Source organism: Myxocyprinus asiaticus, chromosome 1 (assembly GCF_019703515.2).
Source record: "Myxocyprinus asiaticus isolate MX2 ecotype Aquarium Trade chromosome 1, UBuf_Myxa_2, whole genome shotgun sequence".
Classification (NCBI taxonomy): Eukaryota; Metazoa; Chordata; class Actinopteri; order Cypriniformes; family Catostomidae; genus Myxocyprinus; species Myxocyprinus asiaticus.
In genome coordinates this window covers 2,569,087-2,596,632 of record NC_059344.1, presented here as the reverse complement: position 1 = coordinate 2,596,632, position 27,546 = coordinate 2,569,087, and the positions used below count along the sequence as shown (strand labels likewise).

Below are 27,546 nucleotides of genomic sequence, written 5' to 3'. Positions count from 1 at the left end.
GTTTCCTCGTCGCGTGTTTTTGTCTCCAGATAAAGCGCAGAACTCCTGTTCTGTGTTCACATTGTTTTCACTCCATTAAACTGTTTTATCGTTCCAGTTTTGCTCTAAATGTGAGAGGAGAAAACACAAGTGCGAGCGGCTCTCGGAGGCGCACAGACACTGACACGAGCGGATTGAGTCTTTCAGGTTCTCATGAGGGTTTTAAGAGCGCAGCGCCGCTCAGTCGCTGTTTATTACTGAACTCAGTGCTCGTGTGTGTGTGAGATTACAGGTCCGATCAGAGAGATGGCAGAAACCGCTCCAGCTGCAGCCGCCCCGCCGGCCAAAGCGCCCAAGAAGAAATCTGCTGCTAAACCCAAGAAAACGGGTCCAAGCGTCGGTGAACTCATCGTCAAAACTGTGTCTGCATCCAAGGAGAGGAGCGGCGTGTCTCTCGCCGCCCTGAAGAAAGCTCTCGCCGCCGGTGGATACGATGTGGAGAAGAACAACTCCCGCGTCAAGATCGCCGTTAGGAGTCTGGTGACTAAAGGCACTCTGGTCCAGACCAAAGGGACCGGCGCCTCCGGCTCATTCAAGCTCAACAAGAAACAAGCCGAGAGCACGAAGAAACCCGTCAAGAAAGCCGCTCCTAAAGTCAAGAAGCCCGCAGTCAAGAAACCCGCCGCTGCTAAGAAGCCCAAGAGTGCCGCGACTAAGAAACCTGCCGCCAAGAAATCTCCCAAGAAGGCGAAGAAACCAGCAGCCGCCAAAAAGGCAACGAAGAGCCCCAAGAAGGCCAAGAAACCAGCAGCCGCCAAGAAAGCCGCCAAGAGCCCCAAAAAGGCCAAAGCTGCCAAACCCAAAACGGCAAAGACTAAAGCAGCCAAGCCTAAAAAAGCAGCTCCCAAAAAGAAGTAAATGAACTCACAGAGTTTCTTCCTCAAAACGGCTCTTTTAAGAGCCACCCACTAATTCATATGAAAGAGCAACACTTCGATTTGTTTTAATATTTTTATTTATTTTGTAATGCTGTATTACAGATTGGTTGTTAGAGGACACAATCACTCCTGACTATGAATGAAACCAAAAGCTGCATATTCAGAAAATGGCAAACCCGGTAATGAAACATTTTATTCAGTGTAAGTTTCACCCGCCTGACAAGTTTAAGTGTTGAGTTTAAAATCAAGAGTTTCATAAAACCATAAAATGAAGGTTAGTGCAATTATCTGACAACATTTTATGTATAATTGCATTGATTGTGCCTGTATCAGTGAAATATATCTAATTTATTTCAGGTCAGATATATTTGACCATAATATCATTTATTATTATTGATGTTGAATTTTACATTAAACTGGATTTAAGACTCATTCAGCTGGAAGTTTCTCATCAACACTGAATATAGCAGAGAAATAAGAGGGAGGAGTTTAGAGATTGGAGGGAAGTGCTGTGATTGGTTAGAATGTTTTACAGACTCCAGCCAATAGAAGACTGACAGACTCCTTTAAATACTGTTAACTGTCTCATCTCAGTTATTCTGTTTCTACCGTGTGTTCAAGTAGTGTGAATAAGTTGAAAATGAGCGGTAGAGGTAAAACCGGCGGTAAAGCTCGTGCGAAGGCTAAAACTCGCTCATCTAGGGCAGGACTGCAGTTCCCCGTCGGCCGTGTGCACAGACTGCTCCGCAAAGGAAACTACGCTGAGCGCGTCGGTGCCGGTGCTCCAGTTTATCTGGCCGCTGTGCTCGAGTATCTCACCGCTGAGATCCTGGAGTTGGCCGGAAACGCTGCTCGGGACAACAAGAAGACTCGTATCATTCCCCGTCACCTGCAGCTGGCAGTGCGGAACGACGAGGAGTTGAACAAACTCTTGGGTGGAGTGACCATCGCTCAGGGTGGTGTGCTGCCCAACATCCAGGCTGTGCTGCTGCCCAAGAAGACCGAGAAACCCGGCAAGACCAAGTAAACGGACTGCAGTCTGTTTCACTGAAACACAAAGGCTCTTTTAAGAGCCACACACTTGAACTATAAGAGAGGGATTGTTCTTCTACTCAAACGTTTAATTAATCGTAATACAAACTTGAATGAAATAAAGTGAAACATTTCGAAATGTGTGTCAACTACAGATTGTTTTCTGTTTTTAGCTTAAACGTATAAATTTTGATTTTAACCCCACACAACTACGCAAATGCGATAATTTACGATTGTTTCTTGTGATTATAATAATTACATCTGCCACTACTATTAAATGCTTGTGATTAGTTATGGCCAGTCATGAGGCTACATTCATTCATTAAAATAAATGAAAGTACTTGAGTATAAAAGCTAGACAAAGAAATGTGAAGCGTTTATTTCATGCGCATTGATGTAAACTGAACAGAAGATTTTGAGCGGGAAACTGTCACTGCTTGTCTGAAAAGACGCGCCGCACAGTCATTGGCCAACTGTCATGCGTACACGTCCACATCAGCCAATCACACGCCTCTAAACCCTCACCACACTGAGCGCGTGATCGTCCTCGGCTTTAAAAAGCAGCGGTGTAACGCTGATCTTCATTTACTGTGTTGAACGGAGAAGTGAATCTCTTAATCATGGCAAGAACCAAACAGACCGCTCGTAAGTCCACCGGTGGAAAAGCCCCGAGGAAGCAGCTCGCTACTAAAGCCGCCCGTAAAAGCGCCCCCGCCACCGGTGGAGTCAAGAAGCCTCATCGTTACAGGCCCGGTACCGTGGCGCTGAGAGAGATCCGCCGTTATCAGAAGTCCACTGAACTGCTGATTCGCAAACTGCCTTTCCAGCGTCTGGTGAGAGAAATCGCTCAGGATTTCAAGACGGATCTGCGCTTCCAGAGCTCCGCCGTCATGGCCCTGCAGGAGTCCAGCGAGGCTTATTTGGTCGGTCTGTTCGAGGACACCAACTTGTGTGCCATCCATGCCAAGAGGGTCACCATCATGCCCAAAGACATTCAGCTGGCACGCCGCATTCGTGGAGAGCGCGCTTAAATCCACAGCGGCGTCATTCACATCAACACCAAAGGCTCTTTTAAGAGCCACTTCAGTTGCACTCAACGAGTCAATTTCTGTTTATTTTCAGTTTGTTGTTATTATTAATATTTGTTTTTTACGAAATGAGATGGTTTTGCTGTTCTGTGTTTTGGTAGAATTTGAAACGGTCCACATGTGCTGATGTAATCAGAATGAACGTTATTGCCAAGTATGCTTACACATACAAGGAATTTGTCTTGGTGACTGGAGCTTCCAGTGCACAACAATACAAAGACAGCGGTAATAATAAAAAAAAAAAAATGTGATTATACACATACGAGTACACACACACGAGTAGTACAAACCGATATCTGTACAGTGAGACTTTTTTTTTTTTTTTTTTTTTTTCAGAGAATGAAATGGCAGAAGAGGTTGGATGTGTTGGATAAATATAAAAAAGACTAAACTGTCTATTGTACTTAATTATTGCTAAGCGGGGCAGTTTTAAGGGTTCTGAAGCGTCAGCCAGAAGGCAACAGTTCAAAAAGGTAGTGGGCAGGGTGAGTGGGGTCCAGAGTGATTTTTCCAGACTTTTTGCTCACTCTGGAAGTGTATAGTTCTTGAAGGGAGGGCAGGGTACAACCAATAATCCTCTCATCAGTCCAAACTGTCCTTTGTAGTCTTCTGATGTCTGATTTCGTAGCTGAACCAAACCAGACAGTTATTGAAGTGCAGAGGACAGACTCAATGACCGCTGAGTAAAACTGTATCAGCAGCCATATATATACAATATTGTTTTAAATAATTTCTCTTCACATTGTTTCCTGCATTTGAAAATATTGAGTTTATTACTCTCTGATTGTACTATATGCATACTTGTTTTATATCGCACTTCTTTGAATCCCCTTCAGTCCGATGAACTTCAGATAATGTTTCTATCAGGTCCTGTAGACTATTATAATCCTCCGTTAGTTACATTATCTATACATTATAGATACACACAAAATAAATAAACTGACTTATATCATTAATTATTCTTTTAAAACGTGTGTATTATTTGAGTTTTAAGTTAGTTTAAATCATCATTTCCACAGCTGTTTTAGAGTTTATGGCATTACATCGTCATGGCAACGGAGTTGTAAAATTAGTTATAACTTTACACAGATGCAGTTAGTAAGTGATTTTATCACACTAAAATCATGTTAACACATATTGTTTATGTCTTGTGTCTAAATTTTGAAACAGTATTTTAATGTTTACAGATTGACCCCATTGACTTCCATTGTACTGTAAGTGTCTCACTGGAACACAGATATCTGCACATTTAAAGAAAAGGAGAAAATTAATTTTTGTGTTAATCAACATTATACCCAAGTCTACATTAGTGTATTTGTTGGATAATACATCTGCTCTATGTTGAACATTGAGTTTTAAATCAGTCTTACATAATAATAATAGTCTAATAACTTCGAGTGAAATAAACTACAAGTTTTAGTGGATTAGACACGTGAACTGACAACGACAAACACGTGACGTGCTTTAGGCTCCGCCTTCAGTGTGGTGTTTCTACTAGGTCCTGTAGGCAAAAGTAAATGTTTTATCCCGTAACTCCACTTCTCACACTCAGTTGATCTTCGAGCTGTAATCATCATGTCTGGTAGAGGTAAAGGCGGTAAAGGACTCGGGAAAGGAGGCGCTAAGCGTCACCGCAAAGTGTTGCGTGATAACATCCAGGGAATCACCAAACCCGCCATCCGGCGTCTCGCTCGCCGTGGCGGTGTCAAGCGTATCTCCGGTCTGATCTATGAGGAGACACGCGGTGTGTTGAAAGTGTTTCTGGAGAACGTTATCCGTGATGCCGTCACCTACACTGAACACGCCAAGAGAAAGACCGTCACTGCCATGGACGTTGTGTACGCGCTGAAACGACAGGGACGAACTCTGTACGGCTTCGGAGGATAAACGACTTGATTCTCATCAGACAAACCCAACGGCTCTTTTAAGAGCCACACACACTCTCACATGAAGAGTCAATGTCTTGGTGGTGGAGTTGTTTTATGTTTATAATAAACATAAATATTATTATAAGTTCTGCAGAAAGTGTTTTTGTTCTCTGTCACTCGTTTTCTGCATTTATCGCAGTTCACGAATCATAATGAAATTGTCTCTTGTACAATTACTGTCTAAACATAATCTGTTGTTTGATGACATTTTTTCCAAACATGTATTGTATATTACTTCAGGGATGATTTCTGGTTTTGGAATCGTTAGAATCGATTCCAAGAGTCGATTCCCAAACCCATTTAATCGATTCTTGGTTTATTGATGTGAATTGGGCAGCTGACTCAACTCTGTTATCTTGTTGCAGATTTGTGTTGTAACATTGGCGAAGTTATTATTGTATGCCAGTTTACTGTCACAAATTTGGCATGTTACTTGATTATTAGTTTAATCCAAAGTAAAATACCGGCAGACTATCAAGGTCAGGTCAGTGTACATGTATTCATTTAGTAGATTAGTACCAAAAATACAAAGAGATATTTAAAAAAATATTGGAAAATATTTCTATTAATATTAATAAACTAATTTCTTTCCTCCCCCCCGGAATAGAAACATTATCTGTGCACAATGTTTTGAGCGGGAGAACTGAACTAAGGAAACTGAATCTCGTGGGGGATGGTGATTTTCAAACATGAGGTGATAAGTGGGACTTTCATTTGGAAGCCTCTGATTGGCTCTTTTTCCGGCCCGTCACACTTGTAGCTGTCCAATGAAATCATGTTGTAGGTGTGGCCAATAAAAACACGCAATCAGAGGTGCGCATCAACTGTTTGGGAAATTTGCATAGAGGAGGGGATAATAGTGCTTGTGTGTTGTTTAATAATTAAACATTGACATTGTTTCGTTGTGATATCATGCCTGAACCAGCAAAGTCCGCCCCGAAGAAGGGATCTAAGAAGGCCGTCACGAAGGCCGCCGGTAAGGGAGGAAAGAAGCGCAGGAAGTCTAGGAAGGAGAGTTACGCTATCTACGTGTACAAAGTCTTGAAGCAGGTTCATCCTGACACCGGGATCTCCTCCAAAGCGATGGGCATCATGAACTCCTTCGTCAATGATATCTTCGAGCGCATCGCCGGTGAGTCGTCTCGTCTCGCTCACTACAACAAGCGCTCCACCATCACATCGAGAGAGATCCAGACCGCCGTGCGTCTGCTGCTGCCCGGTGAACTGGCCAAACACGCCGTGTCTGAGGGGACAAAGGCTGTCACCAAGTACACCAGCTCCAAGTAAAGTGTCATGAAGCTTTCAGCTGCACCCAAAGGCTCTTTTAAGAGCCACCCATATACTCGTTTGAAGAGTTTATTCTATAAAGATTAAGGTAAAAGTAAAATTCTTTTGGCCAAAAAGATCCAATATGTGCTTGGCAGGACTGAATATAATTGACTTTGCATATTTGTAAATAATCAAATAAAATTCACTAGAAAATGTTAAATGGCATCACTTCTAACGCGTTTCTCAAACTTTTTTAAACTGTGGAACCCCATTAGTTTTATTTTCCCCCCACAGCACCCCAACTACTGAATAAATATGCGATTAAAAACACATTGCAATATTGGTATTAATATGAAGAAATTAAAATAATTTCTATCAGCTTAATATTGCTTCAAGTTTTTAAAGTAATTTATTCATGATCTAGTAATAAAAAGGAGTTATAAAAAGAGAACATGGTCAACTGTGTTTTTTTTTTCTCCCAGTGTTCCCCATTCATACATGTTCTTTTTGGTCTCTGTTAGAGTTCATTTGAAGAATTTTTCTTTTAAACATTGTCATAAAAACCACATTTAATTTGTTTTGATTCTGTGATGTAAGACATGAATACTTTATAATTTATAGGCACTGTACCATTTGTAACTGACAATATTGTCTTTCAGGTCACCTGTTTTGGACTGGCAGGGGGTCTGACTGTAAATGAAACTGTCTGGAGAATAATGTCAAAACTAATGATGAACCAACTGGCGAAGCAAATTAACTGACGCGGAGTGAACGGGAAGTATGGCTTTGAACCACTTGCCATTAAAGATGTTGTCCTCTGTAAGTTTTATTTGTGTATCACAATGTTAAATAATTTTCATCGTTATAGGAAACACATTTACGCTTTCTTGCCAAGAGTTAGATGAGAAGATTGCTAACACTGTCATGTCTATCTGCTAGATATGAAGCTGGAACCAGGAGATGGTTAACTTAGTGCAGTGTAAAATAATAATAATACATTTTTAAATAATAATAATAAAAACAGTATAGTAATGAAAAATAACCAATAAGAGTATCAATAAAAACTGTATAAGGCATATCAATAAAATAAAGATTTATTGCACCTGAAGAACATCACTGGACCCTTTCTAGATCCCCTTTAATTTGCTTATCGAGCAAACAGGTCTGTGGATGATGCACTCAACATGGGATTGCATCATGTCCTGCAACATCTGGACAGACCAGGGACATATGCAAAGATCCTTTTTGTGGACTTCAGTTCGGCTTTCAACACCATCATCCCAGCTATACTCCAGAATAAACTCTCTGTTCCCATGTCTATCTGTCAGTGGATTACCAGCTTTCTGACAGACAGGCAGCAGCTTGAGAGACAGGGGAAACTCACTTCCAGCACCTGTACAATCAGCACTGGTGCCCCCCAGGGATGTGTGCTCTCCCCACTACTCTTCTACCTCTACACCAAAGACTGCATCGCCAAGGACCCCTCTGTCAAGCTCCTGAAGTTTGCAGATGACACCACTGTCATCGGCCTCATCCGAGATGACGGTGAGTCTGCATACAGAAGGGAGGTTAAACAGCTGGCTGTCTGGTGCAGTCAAAACACCCTTGAGATGAACACGCTCAAAACGGTGGAGATGATTGTGGACTTTAGGAGAAACACCCCAACACTGTCCCCCCTTCCCATTCTAAACAGCACTGTGGCAGCAGTGGAGTCATTCAGGTTCCTGGGCACTACCATCTCACAGGACCTGAAGTGGGAGACCCACATTGACTCCATTGTGAAAAAGGCCCAGCAGAGGTTGTACTTCCTTCGCCAGCTGAGGAAATTCAACCTGCCACAGGCGCTGCTGATACAGTTCTACTCAGCAGTCATGGAGTCTGTCCTCTGCACTTCCATAACTCTGGTTTGGTTCAGCTACGAAATCAGACATCAGAAGACTACAAAGGACAGTTCTGACTGCTGAGAGGATTAATGGTTGCCCCCTGCCCCCCCTTCAAGATCTATACACTTCCAGAGTGAGGAAAAAGGCTGGAAAAATCACTCTGGACCCTACTCACCCTGCCCACTATCTTTTCGATCTGTTGCCTTCTGGCCGACACTTCAGAGCTCTGAGCACCAGAACCGTCAGGCACAGGAACAGTTTTTTTCCCTCAGGCTATCCATCTCATGAACAGTTAAATTGCCCCATTGACCAATAACTATGTGCAATACACAGTTTAGTCTTTCTTATATTTATCCAACGCATCCAACCTCTTCTGCCATTTTATTCCTCTGGGAAAGAAAAAACAAAAACAAAAAACATTTGCACTGCACATAACAGATTTGTATTTACACTGTACATAACAGATTGTATTAGATGGCACTACCCATGTGTATGTGTGTATGTATGTGTGTGTCTGTACGTATGTGTATAATTCGTTTTTATTTTTTATTATTATTATTATCTATGTTTTGCTGCTGTTTTTGTATTGTTTTTGTATTGTTGTACACTGGAAGCTCCTGTCACCAAGACAAATTCCTTGTATGTGTAAGCATACTTGGCAATAAAGCTCATTCTGAACTAGTGCCATATTCACCTGATTGATCAATTTTCTTTCTTTCTTTTTTTTTTTTTTTTTTTTTTTTAAGAATCTGTGTGGAAAAAAAAAATGCAAGTACTGCCAGTGCGTCGGATGGAGACATTGGAAAGTTCATAAAAAGATGGCTGCAGCTTGCATCTGACAGAGATGGGGGAAGAAGAGAGTGGGCCCTAAAGCAAGCAAATTCCTTCTAAGGTATGTTCTAAATGTTGTTACCATTTACCATTTCATGTCTTCAGTCTGAGATTTCTGAGATCTATCTTACTAACTAAACATATGTGTCATTGTCTGTGCCCCCTCTTATCTTTCTCTTTCTGTCAATCTGTCCCTCTTTTAGGGTACACTTACTTGAGGAGGGTCTGAGGTTTTCTAGTTTTTTTTTGTTTTGCAGTTGTTCATGCCACTTTTTGGTAGTTCATATAAAGCTGTATGTTAATGTTAGGGTTCAAATAAATTCTCATATTTCTCATATTTTCATGGTGTCATTTTTACTTGGGGAAAAGGAGCACATATGGATGTTATGGGGTAGTAGGTGGGGATGCATGAAAAAAAAAAAAAGAGGGTGAAAGGGCCAAACCCTCAATCCTTGTAAACTTGACATATTTTCAAAACTCTTAAGGCCAATATAAACTAATTTCTTTAAGCTTATAGTCCTCCTCCACTCCACTCCAGTTTGTTTTGCTTATTTTTTCTTCATATAGATGTTTAAGCTGATGTAATGATGTATGTTCAGTGTGGCCAGAAGGATCTGAGCTCACCTAAAATATGAGTTTAAGGCATGTATCTGCGAGGAAGATTTGACCGTCACAAATAATTTAGAACCAATCACAGTAAAGCATAACACCTACAGTAAACAAGCGTGAAAATTAAAGCCTCCACATTTAAAGCCTCCAAAGCCTCACAAACACTGAGAATGGATTTTACATTGAAAAAAGCTTCCATTCTGCAATTCACTTTTTGAACTGAAAAATATTTGCATATTAAGTTTGTTACACTTTATTTTAAGGTGTCATTGTCACAGTGTAATTATACATTTAAGTACTGAGTAATATTAATTAACAACATGTACTTACTATAGGGTTAGGGTTAGGAATACGGTTTGGTTTAGGGTTAGTTATGTGTAATTGTGCATAATTTACTGTTATTACTACAGTAAGTACATGTAACATGTAACAAGGACACTGTAAAATATTATTATTATTTTTTTTTTAAAGAAGGTGGAAGTAGATGCCATCTTAAGAATTTTAACAAGGTAATAGAATGTTGTTTTGTGGAAAAACATTAGAGAAAAATTATTCAAAGCTCTGTTTTTATAGAAAAACTGGAAGGAGTCTTTATTAAACAACATACATTTTAGTAGTTTTTGGTAACCAATTCATTACAAGAAGAGTTATACTGAACACAAATGTTTTCAATTCTGTTTTAGATTAAGTGCAAGTATATACTTAATTTAGCAAACAAGCTAATATTGCTTTGGCAAAATGTCTTTCGTTCTAATTAAATAGATGTAGTTTTATATTTAATATACATTTCCCTTTGGTACCCAGACTCGGGCCAGTACCAGCTAAGTGTACAATTTTTGTTGGCGTGATTGTGGCCCTATGCCGGCAGTGTTGACTCAGTTTTAGCACCTGGACTCGGGCCGGTGTACTTGGGCCGATTCTGGGGCGTCATTCATTGCCGTGTTTCACAACAGTCTGGCAACCGCAAGTGGGCCGAGTTATTTCTTCTGGCCTGCCGGATCTGGGCCATTATGGGGCCAAACCGTTTTGGCTACCTGGGAAGGAACACAAAACTCAATAAGATGTTGGTTAATGGAGAAATATTACCTTGGGAGAAACCAGTCTCACTGTGGGGCCCAGTTCCCCTCTGGCTAACAGCATGAATATAATGCCAATATTGGTTGTTTGATTGCAGTGCAAGTCATGGTTTTAAATTTGTATTAAGCATTAAGGTCCAGTGTTTTAAAAATACAATATTTTTTATTAACTTTAAGGTTAATGACTAATGTCTTTGAAGTCCATCCTGGATTAACTGCAGAAGTTTACATAGATGCACTGTTCTTTGTTAGTTGGCTGATGAAGGCTTTTGTTGGCAATTAAATGATAGTCTATGTATTCCATTTAAAGTGTGTAGTCCATAAATAGACAAAGGAGAGGCAGAGATAAATGAAGAGGTGCATCGCAGTTCAACCTGCAGGTCAGTTCAGTGGGGTCCATCCTAAATCCAAGGTTCAGGCAGTGGCATCTGAAGTATCCGATGTCTTATAGTTGAAGTTGGCATCAGTTCATCCTCTGAAGTCAAAAAACTGAAGTGATGTCTGGCTAGCACCAGCTGTAGTTTGTCGTCATCTCTCAGCGACACATAGCAGTGGAGTCTGACAACAAACAGGAACGGAGCTGGATCTGGCAGGCTCTGGATATGAATCCCAAGGTTGAGACATGGAAACAAATACAATAATATTAGCATAGAAGCCATTCAATTTTATGCAGAGTTATAGATCATGATCAATGTTTCTGGTTCCGGCAGACCTAACTAAAGCAGCCTAATTGTGAGTTGGATAAATTAGGTGTATGCCTGGCTAAATAGTCTTTATACTAAACTTAAACTGAGTGAGTGTCTCTGCATCCAGAACAGTGTTAGGGAGATTATTTCATAGTTTAGGAGCCAAGTATGAAAAGGATCTACCTCCTTTTGTGGATTTTGATATTCTTGGAATTATTAAAAAGCCAGAATTGTGTGATCATAATGAATGTGACAGAATATAGCATGTCAGAAGGTCACTTAAGTACTGTGGAGCTAGACCATTCAAAGCTTTGTATGTAGTTAACAGAATTTTAAAATTAATATGAAATTTAACAGGTAGCCAATGTAATGATAAAAAAATTGGGCTAATATGATCATATTTTTTAGTTCTGTGCTCTGGCAGTTGTATTTTGAACCAATTGAAGTTTATTTATTGAACTTGCTGGACATCCTCCCAGTAATGCATTACAATAATCTAGTCTTGAGGTCATGAACACATGAATTAATTTTTCAGCATCAGCAACAGAGAGCATGTGTCGTAATTTAGAAATATTTCTCAGGTGGAGAATGCTGTTCTACAAACATTGGAAATTAGATTTTCAAAGGACAGATTGGTATCAAATGTAACACCTAAGCTCTTTGCTGAAGAAGATGACATAACAGTACATCCATCAAGAGTCAAATTATATTTTATCTGCTTATTTATTAGAGAATTTTGGTCCAATCATTAGTACCTCTGTTTTGTCAGAATTGAGTAGAAGGAAATTTCTGGTAATCCAATCTATTTATTTTCTATGAGTTTGCTAAAATATGCTGACCTGGCAACTTTTAGGGCCTGTCTGTAGCTACAGACACTATCCTTCCACGCACCACGAAATACCTCTAATTTGTATTCTTTCACTTGTGCTCCATTTTCCGAACTGCTCTCTTGAGAGCTTGAGTGTTATCACGGTACAAGGCTTTTTTCTTTCATTTTCTTTAATCAAAGGGGAGCGACACTATCAAGAGTGCTAGAGAAGACTGTATTTATATTTTCTGTTATTTCATCAAGTTCTTCTATACTTTTTGGATTTCTAAGTATGTCAGACAATTCTGGAAGATTATTAGTGAAGCTATCTTTAGTGGTTTAAAGAATAGTTCTACCTGAACGATAGCATGGTGTAGATTGAGTGACATTAGCTGAACTCAATAAACAAGAGATGAGGTAATGATCTGAGATGTCATAACTCTGCGGTACAATTTCTATAGTATCAACATCAACTCCATATGACATAATTAAATCTAGCATATGATTATGGAGAAGAGTTGGTCCTGCCACAGTTTTTCTGACTCCAAGATAGTTTAGAATATCGATAAATTCTAATCCCAATGTGTCATTTTCATTATCTATGTGAATGTTGAAGTCACCAACAATTAAAGCTCTATCTACATTAACTACTAGATCAGATTCAGATCAGAAAATTCACCAAGGAAACCAGAGTAAGACCCGGGTGATCTATATACTGTAGCAAGGGCAAAAGACGTCAGATATTTTTTTTTTATTTATATCTGACGGTGTCATATTAAGCATTATTAGTTCAAAAGACTTAAACTTATATCCTGTCCTCTGAGTATTACCAAAAACTTGGTAGCAACACCTCCTCGACCCTTCAGACAGGGTTCATGTTTATAACAATATCCTGGGGAAGTAGATTCATTTAAACTAATATATTCATCTGGTTTAAGCTTAAGGTTTAAAAATTTCTGTGAAACTTGCTAAATAAACATTAGCTAGAAATACTATGTACATTTTTAGCTAAATGTCAATAACTTTTTTGGCTAATTTTGTCGCTTGTGAAAAATCCTCCTAAAGTAATGTGAGGCAGAGAGCAGATGCTGTTCAGACCTTTTATTTTATTTTTTATTTTTTTTGGCACTGTTCAGACCTGCCTGGAAACTGGCCTGCTGGTTAGATAAGTTATCTAGCTTGTTGATTTTCCCTCGTAATAAAAAAATGGTAGATACACAGAAATATTTATGCCTATTTGTAAGATTTATGTAATTTAATTGCATAAAAAATTTCCATTCGTTTGCATTACATAGTTTTAATATAAACAAACTTTGTTTATATTAAAACTATGTAATGCAATTGAATGGAAATTTTATATGCCATTAAATTACATAAATCCTACAAATAGGCTTAAATATTTCTGTGAGTGTATCTTTCTATAATTTAGCAGATAGCCTTACCCTCCATCACACAGACATGATTTTAGATTGTGTGTAGCTTCCTGTTCACAAGGAAAGTGTGAGAGAGCTGTCTGCAGTTTGACATTCTGGTTAGTCTGCAAGCCTTTGGTGACTATTCAGTGTATGGGTTTGTGAAGAACACACTGTTGGCTACCAATTGTGTACTTTCTTTCTGTTGTAGAGATGGATAGAGACTATGGCTCCCTGCTCAGCACCTGCAAGACGAGGAGGCAGCTGACTGCTGATGAGCTTAGGTTCATAGCAGAGGAGGACATGGCTCATGAGGGTATGAGCACACAGGAGGAAGATCTGCTGGACCAGGAACTACTGCAGGAAGACCTGGACCGTGAGGAGATGGAGGATGAGATGGAACCTGATCCCCAGCCAAGACCATCAAATGGGTATATATGAATGTGTATGTATTGTTTGTTTCTATTTCTCATATGACTGATACTCACAGTAACAGTAACACTAACACTGTTACTCTTATTATTTTGGGTATGGCTAGCCATTCTCGCACAGGTCCCAAGTCAGCTAGAAAGCGCAAACACTTCCCTGACTCTGTTTCTTATCCCTCGTACTCTGACATTGATTCATAGGCACCAAAACCTCTCCCATTTAAGCCTAGCCATTCATTCAGTATTGACTTAGGTAGCATGCATCAGGCTGTGCGGTCAACCTCCAATGTGATGTTGCGAGAAATTGACTTTTTCATGCTGTTTTCATTGGGGTTTTCAATTTTCCAGTGTCTCAAATGTCACTTCAGGGCTCATGGGCGAGGGGGATTTATGTCGCGTGACCACTACAAGGCTCTTTTAGCAGCTCTACATGTTGTAGACCCTACCACAGAGGATAATCAGGATCACTTTAGGAAGTTGCGTTATCTTATGGACCACCTCAAACAAAAATGACAGCAGCTCTTTCAGCCTATCCAAAATCTTGCAATAGATGGAATGTTTGGTTAAGTCTAAAGCTCGGTCAAGATTTAAACAATACATGAAGGGCAAGCCTTCTCGGTGGGGTTTTAAATTATGGGTAATTGCAACATCAGACTCGGGGTATACTCTCGACTTTAATGTTTACACAGGTAGTCATGATGGGCATGTCACTGACTTGGCCACCAAAGTAGTTGAATTGTTACTGCAGCCATTCAAAGACCAGGGCCACAATGTTTGGTTTGACAACTTTTACACATCCACAGCTCTTATGGTTAAGTTGTTAGAAATGGGAACTAATGCCTGTGGGACACGCAGGGTGAATCATAAACTGTTTCCTGCAGAATTTAAAGACATCAAAAGATGGGAATGCAAGACAGCTCATGGGGATATGATGTGGTGTAGGATTAAGGGGAATATACTTGTAATTCAGTGGAAGGACACGCGTGCAGTTACATGCCTCTCCAATTTCCACAACGCGAATGGCTCAACCGAAATTACTAGGTTTGTAAAAAATGATGGCAACTGGACAAATGTAGCCCTCCAGCCCACTGTCATCAGCGATTATAACAAAAACATGGGCAGTGTTGATAGGTCAGACCAAATGATAAAAACTTACGACGTCCTACAAAAAACTCAGAAGTGGTGGAAGACTCTTTTTTTCCACTTCATAGACATTGCTGTCTTCAATAGTTTCATATTGTTTAAGGAATGGCAACACATTCGTGCGGCACCAGGGGATGAGCAAAGACCGGTGTACTTAACCTAGATAGATTTCAGAGAAAACCTGGCTCGTCAGCTGGGAGGTATCGATATTCACGCAAGTTTCCCATTGCATACACTAAAGCCTGTAGTCCCTCCTTCATAATCACTCCACACAGCCCATGTCCCTAAATTTGAAGAGTCCTTTAAGAGATGTTGGCTATGCTATCAGAAAAGTAGGACTGAAAATAAAACTAAAGTAGCTTGTTATGTGTCGGAATGTAATGGCAAAAGACTTTGCTTGGTTCGTGATAGGAACTGTTTTCAGTCTTGGCACTCAGCTGAGTGTGACCAGTTTCGCGAAGAGGCCTAGGTTGGGCTGTGTTTACTGGTGTTGCCATCCTCCCCAGCCCCTCTTTTCTCCCTCTCTTCTCTCCACAGGTATTGCAGCTGTTGAGTATTTATGAATATATATATATATATATATATATATATATATATATATATATATATATATATATATATATATATATATTCTGTTCCTGCACTCTTTATATATTCTGTTCCTGCACTCTTTATTAAAAATGTATTTACTGTAGATAGTTCGAAAGTTTGATTTTGTATGTTTTGCTGTGCAATTCGTGTGTAATTATAATGTTCAAATTAAATAAAGTGTGTGTTTTATTGAACACATAAAATGTATATTTCAGTGTTCAATTTCAGATGCAATCTCAATTTATTATTACAGGTGCTCAAAAGGAGTATTTGAGGAGTGGTCATGTGAAATGTATCTTAACATTCTAAATGTTTGTTTTATTCCATTTTACCACTAATCACTAGAATGGTCATAACTTTTAAACAATAGATTATATTTCTAATCTGTCTGCTATTCTACATTGCCCATAAAATCATGTATATTTCATACACTCTAAGTTTCCCTCTAGCTTGTAATTAAAATGGTTGAAAATGCAGTTGTCTGATGAAGTATGGTGGCCGGAGAAAATTTTTGTAAAAATTGCTGTGTGAAATCTTATTGATAAAGGATGATTAGCCTTAAATAATCATACGTATATTTATATCATTTGAAAGCCCTAGTTCTTCTCTTCAATATGGTATATACAGTTCAGGTGTGTGATGTTATATGAATATGAATGTAATATGAATATAGATATGAATATTATATTCTGGCACAGAATGGAATTTTGGGCTCAGGCTTTAAAGGGTTAATGTTTAGTAGCCCTACCTTTATAGTATTTGTATCTTCAATTTTATTTTATTTTTATTTTATTTAGTTTGACCATAATAAAAATTTTTCTAAATGATTTAGTGAGAGTTTTGTGTTTGGTAGTTCGGGGAGCAGACACAGTCTCTATGTGATATCTAGGTGATACAGTCTCTATGTGTTGTAGTTTATGTGACCTATGTGACATCTCAAGGCAGTTAGCAGAGGTTCGGATTAACCAGTTTGTCTGCTTCCTGACCTGGCCCCAGTTATTTAAATACTATCATTAAGACCATGAGCCAAACTACTAGAGAGGAGTGCGGCATGTTCCCTGGAGGGATGAAGTCCGTCTCTCTTTGGCAGGTCAGGTCTACCCCAAAAACTCTTCCAGTTGTCTATAAATCATATGCTATTCTCCAGACACCACTCAGACATCCAGCCATTCAGTGACACTAATCTACTATAAACCTCATCACCATGACGAGTAGGGAGGGGGCCCGAGCGTATTACAGTTTATGACATTATTTTTGCAAGTTCACACACCTCTTTAACATTATCTCTTGTGATCTCTGACTGGCGAATCCGGACATCATTAGTGCCGACATGAATAACAATTTTAGAAAACCTACATATAGCATTAGCCAGCATTTGTAAATTTGATCTGATGTCAGATGCCCGAGCCCCCAAAATGCATTTAACAATGTTGGCTGGAGTATTTGTTTGCATGTTCCTTACAATAGAATCACCAATTATTAGGGCTCTTTCAACATGATTCACGGTGGATGCATCACTGAGTGGGGAGAATTGATTGAAAACCCTAACAGGAATGTGAGAGCGATGTTGCTTTGCTGAGCGAGTATGCTGCCGAGATGTCACCCAATCGCCCTGCTGCAGGGGCTCTAGAGCTGGAACCAAAGTGTGTGTTTTGCACGCTGTTACCCACATCCAAAACTGTATTTACCGGCTACTCTTTCTCACTGACCTCCACTAGTGTTCGGATGGATGCATCTAGCTCATTAACCTTCTCCGTCAGCCTGACTAATTTCTTGCATTTATCACATGTGAATCCCTCAATGTTGATGGAAGAAGCTATAGTAAACATGTGGCATGTAATGCAGGAAGCAATAACATGAGCGGATGCCATGACTTACCGCAATTATTTGTTGTTGTTGTTATGGTTGTTCTTGAGCGGCAAGGGTTTGAGATTGAAGTGGTTCCTAATCAGCAGATGTTTGAGATCGACACAATAATCCGTGTAAAACAAAAGTGGAGAAAATGAATACATGCAGATGAGAAATGCGAGATGTAGACAAGCGGAAAAAAGATGAGGACGGGTGTGCATGGTAAAATACATACAGATGAAATGGTAGAAAAGCGGAAAAACCCAAAGTACGTGGTAAAATGGCAACGGACAAAATGATGAACATTTAAGAATAAGAAATGCTAATCAGGCTAGCAAGCTACAAACACTCAGAATCAGAATCAGAATGAGCTTTATTGCCAAGTATGCTTACACATACAAGGAATTTGTCTTGGTGACAGGAGCTTCCAGTGTACAACAATACAAAAACAGCAGCAAAACATAGATTCTCTTGTGCAGCATGCTGTCAGCAACAGGAGCAGTCAAGGTATTGGAGTGGTCATCAAAAAGCCCTCCATCCAATAGAAAATTTGTGAGCAGAACTGAAATATCATGTGCGAGTAAGGATGCCTACAAACCTGACTCATTTACACCAGTTCTGTGGAGGAATGGGCCAAAATTCCAGCAACTTGTGAGAAGCTTGTGGAAGGCTACCCAAAATGTTTGACACAAGTTAAACAATTTAAAGGGAATGCTACCAAATACTAATAAGTGTATGTAAACTTCTGACCCACTGGGAATGTGATGAAAGAAATAAAAGCTGAAATAAATAATTCTCTCTACTATTATTCTGACATTTCACATTCTTAAAATAAAGAAGTGATCCTAACTGACCTAAGACAAGGAATGTTTTCTGCGATTAAATGTCAGGAATTGTGAAAAACTGAGTTTAGATGTATTTGGCTAAGGTGTATGTAAACTTCTGACTTCAACTGTATATCTTTGTATTAAAGAAATAAAGACAAAAGTGATTAAATCATAAAATAATAAAATAATACTATTTCATTTTCTTTAGGCAGCATTAACTGTATTACCAAAACGCAATACAAACACAAATTTGATAACACACATTTATTAGGCTTATTTATTATTATTATCTTTACATTTATAATTGTCTTTAGTTCTTAATCTGTAGGCTATTAGTAATTTTCCACCTGTTCTCATTGACTGATGCTTGCGTGATGGCAAATGGGGCCTTTGGAGACTGTAAATGTTTGGATTTGGTTAAATGAGATTTTTTGATTAATCCGTTATTTTAATTGCCTTTTTTTTTTTCTCCTTTAAAGTGCAATTTGAATTTAGAAACATGTTTTGTTTGTTTTTCATGTTTCAATAAATGAATAAAATTTTTAAAGCAAAGTTAATAAGTCAAAAATATTTACAGACCCTCGGTAGTGGGGTTCATGATATAATCATATAATCGCAATATTTTTGAAGCCGATTATCGATAAAATATTTTTTACATATCACCCTATTGTAAAGTCCAGATTCTAAGCTTTAAAATGACACCTATTTTGTTCAGACCAAGCAAGTTAATTTATAAATTAATTTATTATGTAATTGATATTATTATTACTCATTTATTTATTTTATTTATTTCCGATGGGACTGGGAGTGCCCCCCCACTGGCCCAGTATAAACTTCAATTAATCCATCAATAAAAATAATCTATCAATAAAATATATATATATATATATATTTTAAATAAAACATGTTAATACATATAAAACCTGTCATAATTACTAAAACAAAGTTGTTAAAAAGATCTAATGTAATATCTTGTGATAATATATGCAATATGAGAGATTTATAAACAATTTTAGTGGGTCAGTCATTTTGACCTGGGAACATAAAATGTATTAGCACAAAACAAACACACAGCTCAAGGGTTAAAATTATTTATCATTTTTAAAAGTAGGCCTATTTTCTTTTTTTGACAACCAAGATTTGGCAAATCCTCCACCCAATTCACTATGAAGCCTCAAATTGAGCTCTAACATAAGTTAATCTTAGACTATTTTTATCTCTGTAAACAGTACTGCTCCCACCGTCCTCACCTTATCATGGCTGAATCTGCCAGTGACAGCGGCATGCTGGAGGAAGAGTTGACGTGTCCTGAGTGTCTGGATCTTTACTGCGACCCCCACCTGCTGCCATAACTTCTGCCGTGCCTGCGCAGGCTCAAGAGCTGCTCGGACAGCGGCGGTTTGTGATGCCTGGAGTGCTGTCAAAGCCACCAGGGCTCCTTCAACTGACAGATGAACTTCAATTCATTGTCTATATATCATATGCTATTCTCCAGACACCACTCAGACATCCAGCCATTAAGTGACACTAATCTACTATAAACCTCATCACCACGACGAGTAGGGAGGGGGCCAACATTGCTGACACTTTCTGCTGATGCGGCCGATTGGAGTGCTCCTACCAGAGCCAGAGTGACTCTTCTCACAGACCGGCTGTGATGCGTTCCGAATACTGCCCAGTGGAGGCTGGCGAAGATGGGAAAGTTGGTATGGCGGTGAAAACCTGCCTGAAGTGTGAAGTGTCCGAAGCATCTTCATCCTTACCTGGAGCTCCCAGCATTCCGAGAACACCCACTGGTGGAGCCATTGGATGACATGAGGAAGAGGAAGTGTGTGGAACAAGACTAGGTGTTCCGCTACTACTGCTTGGACGAACAACTGTTCCTCTGTAACACCTGCACCATAGAGGGAACGCATGACAGACATTCAATCAAAACTCTGAAGAACGCCATGAAAGATCTACAAGTAGGTCCGATATATCTGTTAGACCTCCCATTTGTCTCAATGACAGTTGCTCAGCTGGCAGATGCGGCCCTGAAAGTGACCTGAATGCTGCCATCTTTGCTTTATAGGCATTCAGTTTTGGACAGTAACTACTATAATAACATAGTGACACTTTTATGATTTTATTTGTGCTTGCATATCTGAATACAAAGCTCCTTTTTTGGGGGGGGGGGGGGGGCATCAATGGAGAAAGATGCTTTTGCCCCCAGAATGGTGAAGTAATGGTATCTACCAGAAGGGGCAATTGGACCATGCTAGCCAGCCAGAACTTTACTGACTGTGAAACGCTGTTCGCAAACCCATTCACTTCCATAATCTAACATGTCAGTGAAACAGAATGTAGGACTTGATATTATCTATTGTCTGGATTATAAAAAGCATCCGTTACATATGGGCGATTCCAGTGTTAAAAACATTTGCAGTGAAACCGTGAAATTTAACTTCACATATAAAGTACTCATTACGAATGTATCGAACCGTTTGTATGTTTAATCATAGACATGAGAGACATCAGAATATTTTTTTTTTACTAAACTAGAACATATTTGGAGAGAGGCATTATCCCATGTGGGTGAGCAGAACCAGAGTGCACATACACAGACTGTGCACAAGAGGGGACTCAACACATTTTTTTTGGAGTGATGGATTAAGATGCCCAAGTGAGTTGAATTTTATTCTTAGTAGGGTTTAAAAAATACTTTAATCGTGTGATCTTCATGACTTGGTTCTGTTAACGGTTCTCATGCATGCCAAAAATCAACATATTGAAAAAAACAAATATTCTGACAGTGTTTCCAGCAGCACATTACTGCAGCAGCGCTGCCCGCATCTGAAACACACAGCTCTACAAGTGTATTTAATGCTGCTTTCATGTGCTATTGTAATTATCGTAAAAACAAGTTTCCCACTCAGAAGTTGCACATGAACGACCCTTCAAGTCATAATTACGACTGGGAAACTCAGAGATAATTTTGATACACGAGTTTCCGAGTCCTAAACTTTCAACATGGTGGAGGAGAGTACTGTTTTTGTAGTGAATTCCTAAAATGTAGTTTTATTCCTTTTTCGAAATACAACTAATTGTTAGCACTTGCAGTTTCGTTCATATTCATTTATGTATATTAGCAACTATTTGATGTACAGTATGTTGTATATTTTTACACTGTAAAAATAGCTTGTATTTGACCAAAATTCCATTATCGTCAGCAAACTAAGTAATATTTATGGTGTCAAAATAAAAGTTCCTCAAGAAATATATATGAATTAAATTTTTTTTTTTTTCGGCAACAAAGCACTTGAACGCGACGAGTCTGATAGACTAAACTGTCTCTGGAATGGATACTGTTTATTTAATAATGACCTGTGTGTCTGTTAAATCAAGCAGTGCAGTTACTGACTGGTTTTTCATATGGCAATGTATAATTATAAATACATGAGTTTTGTTGTAATAAGTGGAATTTTATAAAATGATTAATTAATGAAATATGTGCGGGTGGGTGCCAAGTTTTACGTGTGTGTTGAGGGGCGCTGACATTTATAAGACAGGAGAATTTTGTGTGGAGTGTAGGTGGATTTTTCTCTGAGATGCCCAGATGCACACTATGCGACTGTGAAACACATGAGTGGGCATGGTTACGAGGCACAGACAGCTGCTCTAATGAGATGGGAGCTTCTCAATCAGAGTGCATCATGCATCCATGCACAACGCTAATAGTGTAAAGGCTGGAGCAAGCTAACAATAGACACCAATCACCCTCAGTTATCACGATGAGTGAGTTTGGTTGGAGAGGAAGAAACAGCTTTTTCAGCCTTCAGCGCACATCGAGCAGCCACTTCGAGCTACACGCGCTATTCAAGCAATGCAAGGAAGCAGTACATTAAAAAATGACTAATTTCTGGTGAGAATAGCAGGGAAGGGTGAGTTGAAACATAATAGAAAGGGCATGAGCTATACTTCCAGGGGGATTATTCCCGCTGGGGACTGACAGTGCTATTTGCATCACAGTACAAAGATGCTAAAATATGCCTGAGGACGGCAGCCCACTGATCTGGGCACGCACAGAGTAGGGTGCATGCTAGGTCTCAGTAATCTCTGTGTGAACCTCAGGGAAGAACGACACTGCTTTCCGAGCCACAGTCTTTTGTCGGCAGACAATGTGCAGGAATCATTAAATCAGACTAAACATTTCTGGCTCTACAGGAGGCTGAGCTCCTCAACCACCCGCGTAACGATGCGGAGTAACTCATATTAATGCGTAGGAAGATCGAGGGGCTTGTGGGGCTTGCGCGGGCATGAGATACTCTTTGGGTTCTTACATCTCTACCTCATGGACCTGACGTGCTTCCTCATGTGGTCCCTCAAGACTTAACACAGAGGAATCGGTCAGGAGAGCACAGGAGGAATCGTCCCTCAGAATGAGGGCGACCCTAGAGCGTAGCGTCTTGAGACTCATGTCCTTACAGTGAGGGCAGTCTGTACCCATGACAGCTGTTTCACTGTGGGTGCGGCCCAGGCAGTAAAAGCAGCTCTCATGTTGGTCTGACGGAGCAATGTGTCAAAGGAAAATTTGCGATACTACATCTTTAAAAAGACGTGTACAGACAAGCTGTTCTTTTATAGAGTGTGTTACATTACTTGGATGGAATATTACATATATACTGTATATATATATATAAAATATATATTCAGTATAAAATATATGAAATCCTAACAGCAATGTTAATTTGAGATTTATTGTAAAATTGCATTTTTTATTAATTATTGATATGAGATCATTCATGCAGCGATATCTAAAAGGAAATTATTTAAGACATATTAATCACTGAGGACTTTCAAGTGTTTTTCTGTGATTTTTTTCTAATAAAAAATTCCATATAAATGTCTGAGCACCTCAGAGATACTTTCAATGATTTCATGCTGCAATATTACATTAATTTGGAATGGATACATTTTCTCATTTGGTATAATGCAGAATTCTATTTTTTTTTTTGTTTATGAATATACAATTAAACTCCTTAAGTGATAACGTGGGTGGCTCTTAAAAGAGCCTTTGGGTGCAGCTGAAAGCTTCATGACACTTTACTTGGAGCTGGTGTACTTGGTGACGGCCTTTGTCCCCTCAGACACGGCGTGTTTGGCCAGTTCACCGGGCAGCAGCAGACGCACGGCGGTCTGGATCTCTCTCGATGTGATGGTGGAGCGCTTGTTGTAGTGAGCGAGACGAGACGACTCACCGGCGATACGCTCGAAGATGTCGTTGACGAAGGAGTTCATTATGCCCATCGCTTTGGAGGAGATCCCGGTGTCAGGATGAACCTGCTTCAAGACTTTGTACACGTAGATAGCGTAACTCTCCTTCCTAGACTTCCTGCGCTTCTTCCCTCCCTTACCGGTGGCCTTCGTGACGGCCTTCTTAGATCCCTTCTTCGGGGCGGACTTCGCTGGTTCAGGCATAATAACACAACGAAACAATGTCAATGTGTAAGTATTGAGCAACACACAAGCACAATTATCCCCTCCTCTATGCAAATTTCCCAAACAGTTGATGCGCACCTCTGATTGCGTGTTTTTATTGGCCACACCTACAACATGATTTCATTGGACAGCTACAAGTGTGACGGGCCGGAAAAAGAGCCAATCAGAGGCTTCCAAATGAAAGTCCCACTTATCACCTCATGTTTGAAAATCACCATCCCCCACGAGATTCAGTTTCCTTAGTTCAGTTCTCCCGCTCAAAACATTGTGCACAGATAATGTTTCTATTCCGGGGGGGAGGAAAGAAATTAGTTTATTAATATTAATAGAAATATTTTCCAATATTTTTTTAAATATCTGTTTGTATTTTTGGTACTAATCTACTAAATGAATACATGTACACTGACCTGACCTTGATAGTCTGCCGGTATTTTACTTTGGATTAAACTAATAATCAAGTAACATGGCAAATTTGTGACAGTAAACTGGCATACAATAATAACTTCGCCAATGTTACAACAAATCTGCAACAAGATAACAGAGTTGAGTCAGCTGCCCAATTCACATCAATAAACCAAGAATCGATTAAATGGGTTTGGGAATCGACTCTTGGAATCGATTCTAACGATTCCAAAACCAGAAATCATCCCTGAAGTAATATACAATACATGTTTGGAAAAAATGTCATCAAACAACAGATTATGTTTGGACAGTAATTGTACAAGAGACAATTTCATTATGATTCATGAACTGCGATAAATGCAGAAAACGAGTGACAGAGAACAAAAACACTTTCTGCAGAACTTATAATAATATTTATGTTTATTGTAAATATAAAACAACTCTACCACCAAGACATTGACTCTTCATGTGAGAGTGTGTGTGGCTCTTAAAAGAGCCGTTGGGTTTGTCTGATGAGAATCAAGTCGTTTATCCTCCGAAGCCGTACAGAGTTCGTCCCTGTCGTTTCAGCGCGTACACAACGTCCATGGCAGTGACGGTCTTTCTCTTGGCGTGTTCAGTGTATGTGACGGCATCACGGATAACGTTCTCCAGAAACACTTTCAACACACCGCGTGTCTCCTCATAGATCAGACCGGAGATACGCTTGACACCGCCACGGCGAGCGAGACGCCGGATGGCGGGTTTGGTGATTCCCTGGATGTTATCACGCAACACTTTGCGGTGACGCTTAGCGCCTCCTTTCCCGAGTCCTTTACCGCCTTTACCTCTTCCAGACATGATGATTACAGCTCGAAAATGAACTAAATGTGAAAAGTGGAGCTACGACATAAAACATTTACATGTGCCTACAGGACCTAGTAGAAACACCACACTGAAGGCGGAGCCTAAAGCACGTCACGTGTTTGTCGTTGTCAGTTCACGTGTCTAATCCACTAAAACTTGTAGTTTATTTCACTCGAAGTTATTAGACTATTATTATTATTATTATGTAAGACTGATTTAAAACTCAATGTTCAACATAGAGCAGATGTATTATCCAACAAATACACTAATGTAGACTTGGGTATAATGTTGATTAACACAAAAATTAATTTAGACTTGTTTCTCCTTTTCTTTAAATGTGCAGATATCTGTGTTCCAGTGAGACACTTACAATGGAAGTCAATGGGGTCAATCTGTAAACATTGAAATACTGTTTCAAAAGTTTATACACAAGACATAAACAATGTGTGTGTTATAACCAATTACAAACAACTGTGGAAATTATGATTTAAACAACTTCAAAGCTCAAATAATACATGAGTTTGAATAGAATTAATGAAAGTGCTTTTATAAAATGATACGCTTCACATTTCTGCCTTTAATCACTCCAAAAATTGATCCCATTCACTTCCATTGTAAGTGTCTCATTGTAACAGATTTTTTTTAGAGGAACGAGTCTAAATTAATGTTTGTGGTAATCAATATTATGCCATAAATGCTGTTGATTCGGTTTAACTTGTATTGAAACCAGAATATTCCTTAATGGGGACATAAGTTTTAGTAAATTAGAAATAGTGTACACATTGTGCATAATACATTTTGATAATTACAACCTAAATAGCTAAAGTAATTTGATGATATTTAATTGATATCTGTGTATATTTTCTAACAATTTATTATATTTTAATGCATCTCTGATCCCTCTTTACATCTGTAACTATAAGCCTTTAAATCTGTGCTGTTTTATTATTATTTCTTGTAAAAAGCTGATAAACTGTTTAACTGCTCTGAGTGTCCAATATCAAACATGATATTTTCTCAAACTATAATGTTGAAGGCTTTATTTTCTGTTATTCCGACTCTGTGACCTTTAATTGATCATCTTTTATTTGTAATATCACATACAAACTGGAATTTCCTGGTAACAAAAATTCATTTTTAATGATGTATACTAATAATAATAAATGTAAAATCTAAAGCCATCCTCTCTCTTCCAATTTAAAAGGTTTTGAATTGGAACGCTTGTATCAACTATTGCATAACTATATTTTAATTATTCATATGTCCATTTATTTATTTTGTGTAGCTTATGCTTAATTATTTAATAGTATCACATGTAAATTATGATCTGTTGAGAAGTTGTTGAAATTTCAGATTTGGTGAAATAATGTCTTTGTGTTTGTAATCTTTTGTTTAATTTGAGTACTTACCTGTTATTTTGCTGTTTAAATACATTTACCATTAAAAGTGATTTAGTAAAAGTACATAGTAAATGACAGTGCAGGACTTGTGATTTCAAGTAGATAATGTAACTGTAACGGAGGATTATAATAGTCTACAGGACCTGATAGAAACACATTATCTGAAGTTCATCGGACTGAAGGGGATTCAAAGAAGTGCGATATAAAACAAGTATGCATATTAGTGCTTATAGTACAACCAGAGTAATAAACTCAGAATATGCAGAACAGAAATTATTTAAAATAACATTATTTATATCAGCACATTTGATTGTTTTGTGTTTGGTAGAATTTGAAACTATTTCGCTTCGAATATTAATAATGAACTGAAACTGAACTGGAAATTGACTCGTTGAGTGCAACTGAAGTGGCTCTTAAAAGAGCCTTTGGTGTTGATGTGAATGACGCCGCTGTGGATTTAAGCGCGCTCTCCACGAATGCGGCGTGCCAGCTGAATATCTTTGGGCATGATGGTGACCCTCTTGGCATGGATGGCACACAAGTTGGTGTCCTCGAACAGACCGACCAAATAAGCCTCGCTGGACTCCTGCAGGGCCATGACGGCGGAGCTCTGGAAGCGCAGATCCGTCTTGAAATCCTGAGCGATTTCTCTCACCAGACGCTGGAAAGGCAGTTTGCGAATCAGCAGTTCAGTGGACTTCTGATAACGGCGGATCTCTCTCAGCGCCACGGTACCGGGCCTGTAACGATGAGGTTTCTTGACTCCACCGGTGGCGGGGGCGCTTTTACGGGCGGCTTTAGTAGCGAGCTGCTTCCTCGGGGCTTTTCCACCGGTGGACTTACGAGCGGTCTGTTTGGTTCTTGCCATGATGACGAGATTCACTTCTTCGTTCAACGCAGTAAATGAAGATCAGCGTTACACCGCTGCTTTTTAAAGCCGAGGACGATCACGCGCTCAGTGTGGTGAGGGTTTAGAGGCGTGTGATTGGCTGATGTGGACGTGTGCGCATGACAGTTGGCCAATGACTGTGCGGCGCGTCTTTT

The 27,546-nt window shown here is 39.3% G+C and overlaps 8 protein-coding genes and 1 pseudogene across 9 annotated transcripts; 6 read left to right on the top strand and 3 right to left on the bottom strand.

Moving 5' to 3' along the window:
* Positions 1 to 259: 259 nt before the first annotated feature.
* LOC127442170 (histone H1-like) lies at positions 260 to 1,187 on the top strand. Its single transcript, XM_051700016.1, has 2 exons — positions 260 to 893; positions 1,020 to 1,187. The coding sequence occupies exons 1-2, from the start codon at positions 286 to 288 to the stop codon at positions 1,048 to 1,050; spliced, it is 639 nt and encodes a 212-aa protein (XP_051555976.1). The 5' UTR covers positions 260 to 285; the 3' UTR covers positions 1,051 to 1,187.
* Positions 1,188 to 1,556: 369 nt separating this feature from the next.
* On the top strand, positions 1,557 to 2,067 carry LOC127442396 (histone H2A-like). Its single transcript, XM_051700395.1, has one exon. It carries the CDS (start codon positions 1,558 to 1,560, stop codon positions 1,942 to 1,944), a length of 387 nt encoding a protein of 128 aa, XP_051556355.1. The 5' UTR covers position 1,557; the 3' UTR covers positions 1,945 to 2,067.
* Positions 2,068 to 2,566: 499 nt separating this feature from the next.
* On the top strand, positions 2,567 to 3,283 carry LOC127442513 (histone H3-like). Its single transcript, XM_051700617.1, has one exon. It carries the CDS (start codon positions 2,570 to 2,572, stop codon positions 2,978 to 2,980), a length of 411 nt encoding a protein of 136 aa, XP_051556577.1. The 5' UTR covers positions 2,567 to 2,569; the 3' UTR covers positions 2,981 to 3,283.
* A 1,317-nt stretch (positions 3,284 to 4,600) lies between these two features.
* Positions 4,601 to 5,011, top strand: LOC127442437 (histone H4). The gene has a single exon (XM_051700485.1). The coding sequence runs from the start codon at positions 4,613 to 4,615 to the stop codon at positions 4,922 to 4,924; it is 312 nt and encodes a 103-aa protein (XP_051556445.1). The 5' UTR covers positions 4,601 to 4,612; the 3' UTR covers positions 4,925 to 5,011.
* An 848-nt stretch (positions 5,012 to 5,859) lies between these two features.
* Positions 5,860 to 9,252, top strand: LOC127442331 (histone H2B-like). Of its 2 annotated transcripts, XM_051700273.1 has the most exons (4): positions 5,865 to 6,248; positions 6,894 to 7,053; positions 8,864 to 9,009; positions 9,152 to 9,252. In XM_051700273.1, exons 1-2 carry the CDS (start codon positions 5,878 to 5,880, stop codon positions 6,922 to 6,924), a joined length of 402 nt encoding a protein of 133 aa, XP_051556233.1. In that variant the 5' UTR covers positions 5,865 to 5,877; the 3' UTR covers positions 6,925 to 7,053; positions 8,864 to 9,009; positions 9,152 to 9,252. The 2 variants fall into 2 exon arrangements, with proteins under 2 accessions (XP_051556243.1, XP_051556233.1); XM_051700283.1 differs by lacking the exons at positions 8,864 to 9,009; positions 9,152 to 9,252 and having other exon boundaries at positions 5,860 to 6,340; positions 6,894 to 7,027.
* An 898-nt stretch (positions 9,253 to 10,150) lies between these two features.
* On the bottom strand, positions 10,151 to 23,843 carry LOC127442283 (histone H2B-like). The gene is made up of 3 exons (XM_051700184.1): positions 23,463 to 23,843; positions 11,008 to 11,229; positions 10,151 to 10,591 (listed from the first exon to the last, which is right to left on the bottom strand). Exons 1-2 carry the CDS (start codon positions 23,831 to 23,833, stop codon positions 11,169 to 11,171), a joined length of 432 nt encoding a protein of 143 aa, XP_051556144.1. The 5' UTR covers positions 23,834 to 23,843; the 3' UTR covers positions 10,151 to 10,591; positions 11,008 to 11,168.
* The window catches only part of LOC127441958 (E3 ubiquitin/ISG15 ligase TRIM25-like), a 111,969-nt pseudogene continuing 104,055 nt past the window's right edge, over positions 19,633 to 27,546 (top strand).
* Positions 24,631 to 25,109, bottom strand: LOC127442477 (histone H4). Its single transcript, XM_051700542.1, has one exon. The coding sequence runs from the start codon at positions 25,094 to 25,096 to the stop codon at positions 24,785 to 24,787; it is 312 nt and encodes a 103-aa protein (XP_051556502.1). The 5' UTR covers positions 25,097 to 25,109; the 3' UTR covers positions 24,631 to 24,784.
* On the bottom strand, positions 26,944 to 27,373 carry LOC127442521 (histone H3-like). The gene has a single exon (XM_051700629.1). It carries the CDS (start codon positions 27,368 to 27,370, stop codon positions 26,960 to 26,962), a length of 411 nt encoding a protein of 136 aa, XP_051556589.1. The 5' UTR covers positions 27,371 to 27,373; the 3' UTR covers positions 26,944 to 26,959.

Coding starts and splice junctions, on each gene's coding strand:
- LOC127442170 (XM_051700016.1), top strand. CDS start 286: ATGGCAGAAACCGCTCCAGCTGCAGCCGCCCCGCCGGCCAAAGCGCCC. Junction 894..1,019: donor AAAGCAGCTCCCAAAAAGAA/GTAAATGAACTC, acceptor GCTGTATTACAG/ATTGGTTGTTAGAGGACACA.
- LOC127442396 (XM_051700395.1), top strand. CDS start 1,558: ATGAGCGGTAGAGGTAAAACCGGCGGTAAAGCTCGTGCGAAGGCTAAA.
- LOC127442513 (XM_051700617.1), top strand. CDS start 2,570: ATGGCAAGAACCAAACAGACCGCTCGTAAGTCCACCGGTGGAAAAGCC.
- LOC127442437 (XM_051700485.1), top strand. CDS start 4,613: ATGTCTGGTAGAGGTAAAGGCGGTAAAGGACTCGGGAAAGGAGGCGCT.
- LOC127442331 (XM_051700273.1), top strand. CDS start 5,878: ATGCCTGAACCAGCAAAGTCCGCCCCGAAGAAGGGATCTAAGAAGGCC. Junction 6,249..6,893: donor ACCAAGTACACCAGCTCCAA/GTAAAGTGTCAT, acceptor ATTGTCTTTCAG/GTCACCTGTTTTGGACTGGC.
- LOC127442283 (XM_051700184.1), bottom strand. CDS start 23,833: ATGCCTGAACCAGCGAAGTCCGCCCCGAAGAAGGGATCTAAGAAGGCC. Junction 11,230..23,462: donor ACCAAGTACACCAGCTCCAA/GTAAAGTGTCAT, acceptor ATTCATATCCAG/AGCCTGCCAGATCCAGCTCC.
- LOC127442477 (XM_051700542.1), bottom strand. CDS start 25,096: ATGTCTGGAAGAGGTAAAGGCGGTAAAGGACTCGGGAAAGGAGGCGCT.
- LOC127442521 (XM_051700629.1), bottom strand. CDS start 27,370: ATGGCAAGAACCAAACAGACCGCTCGTAAGTCCACCGGTGGAAAAGCC.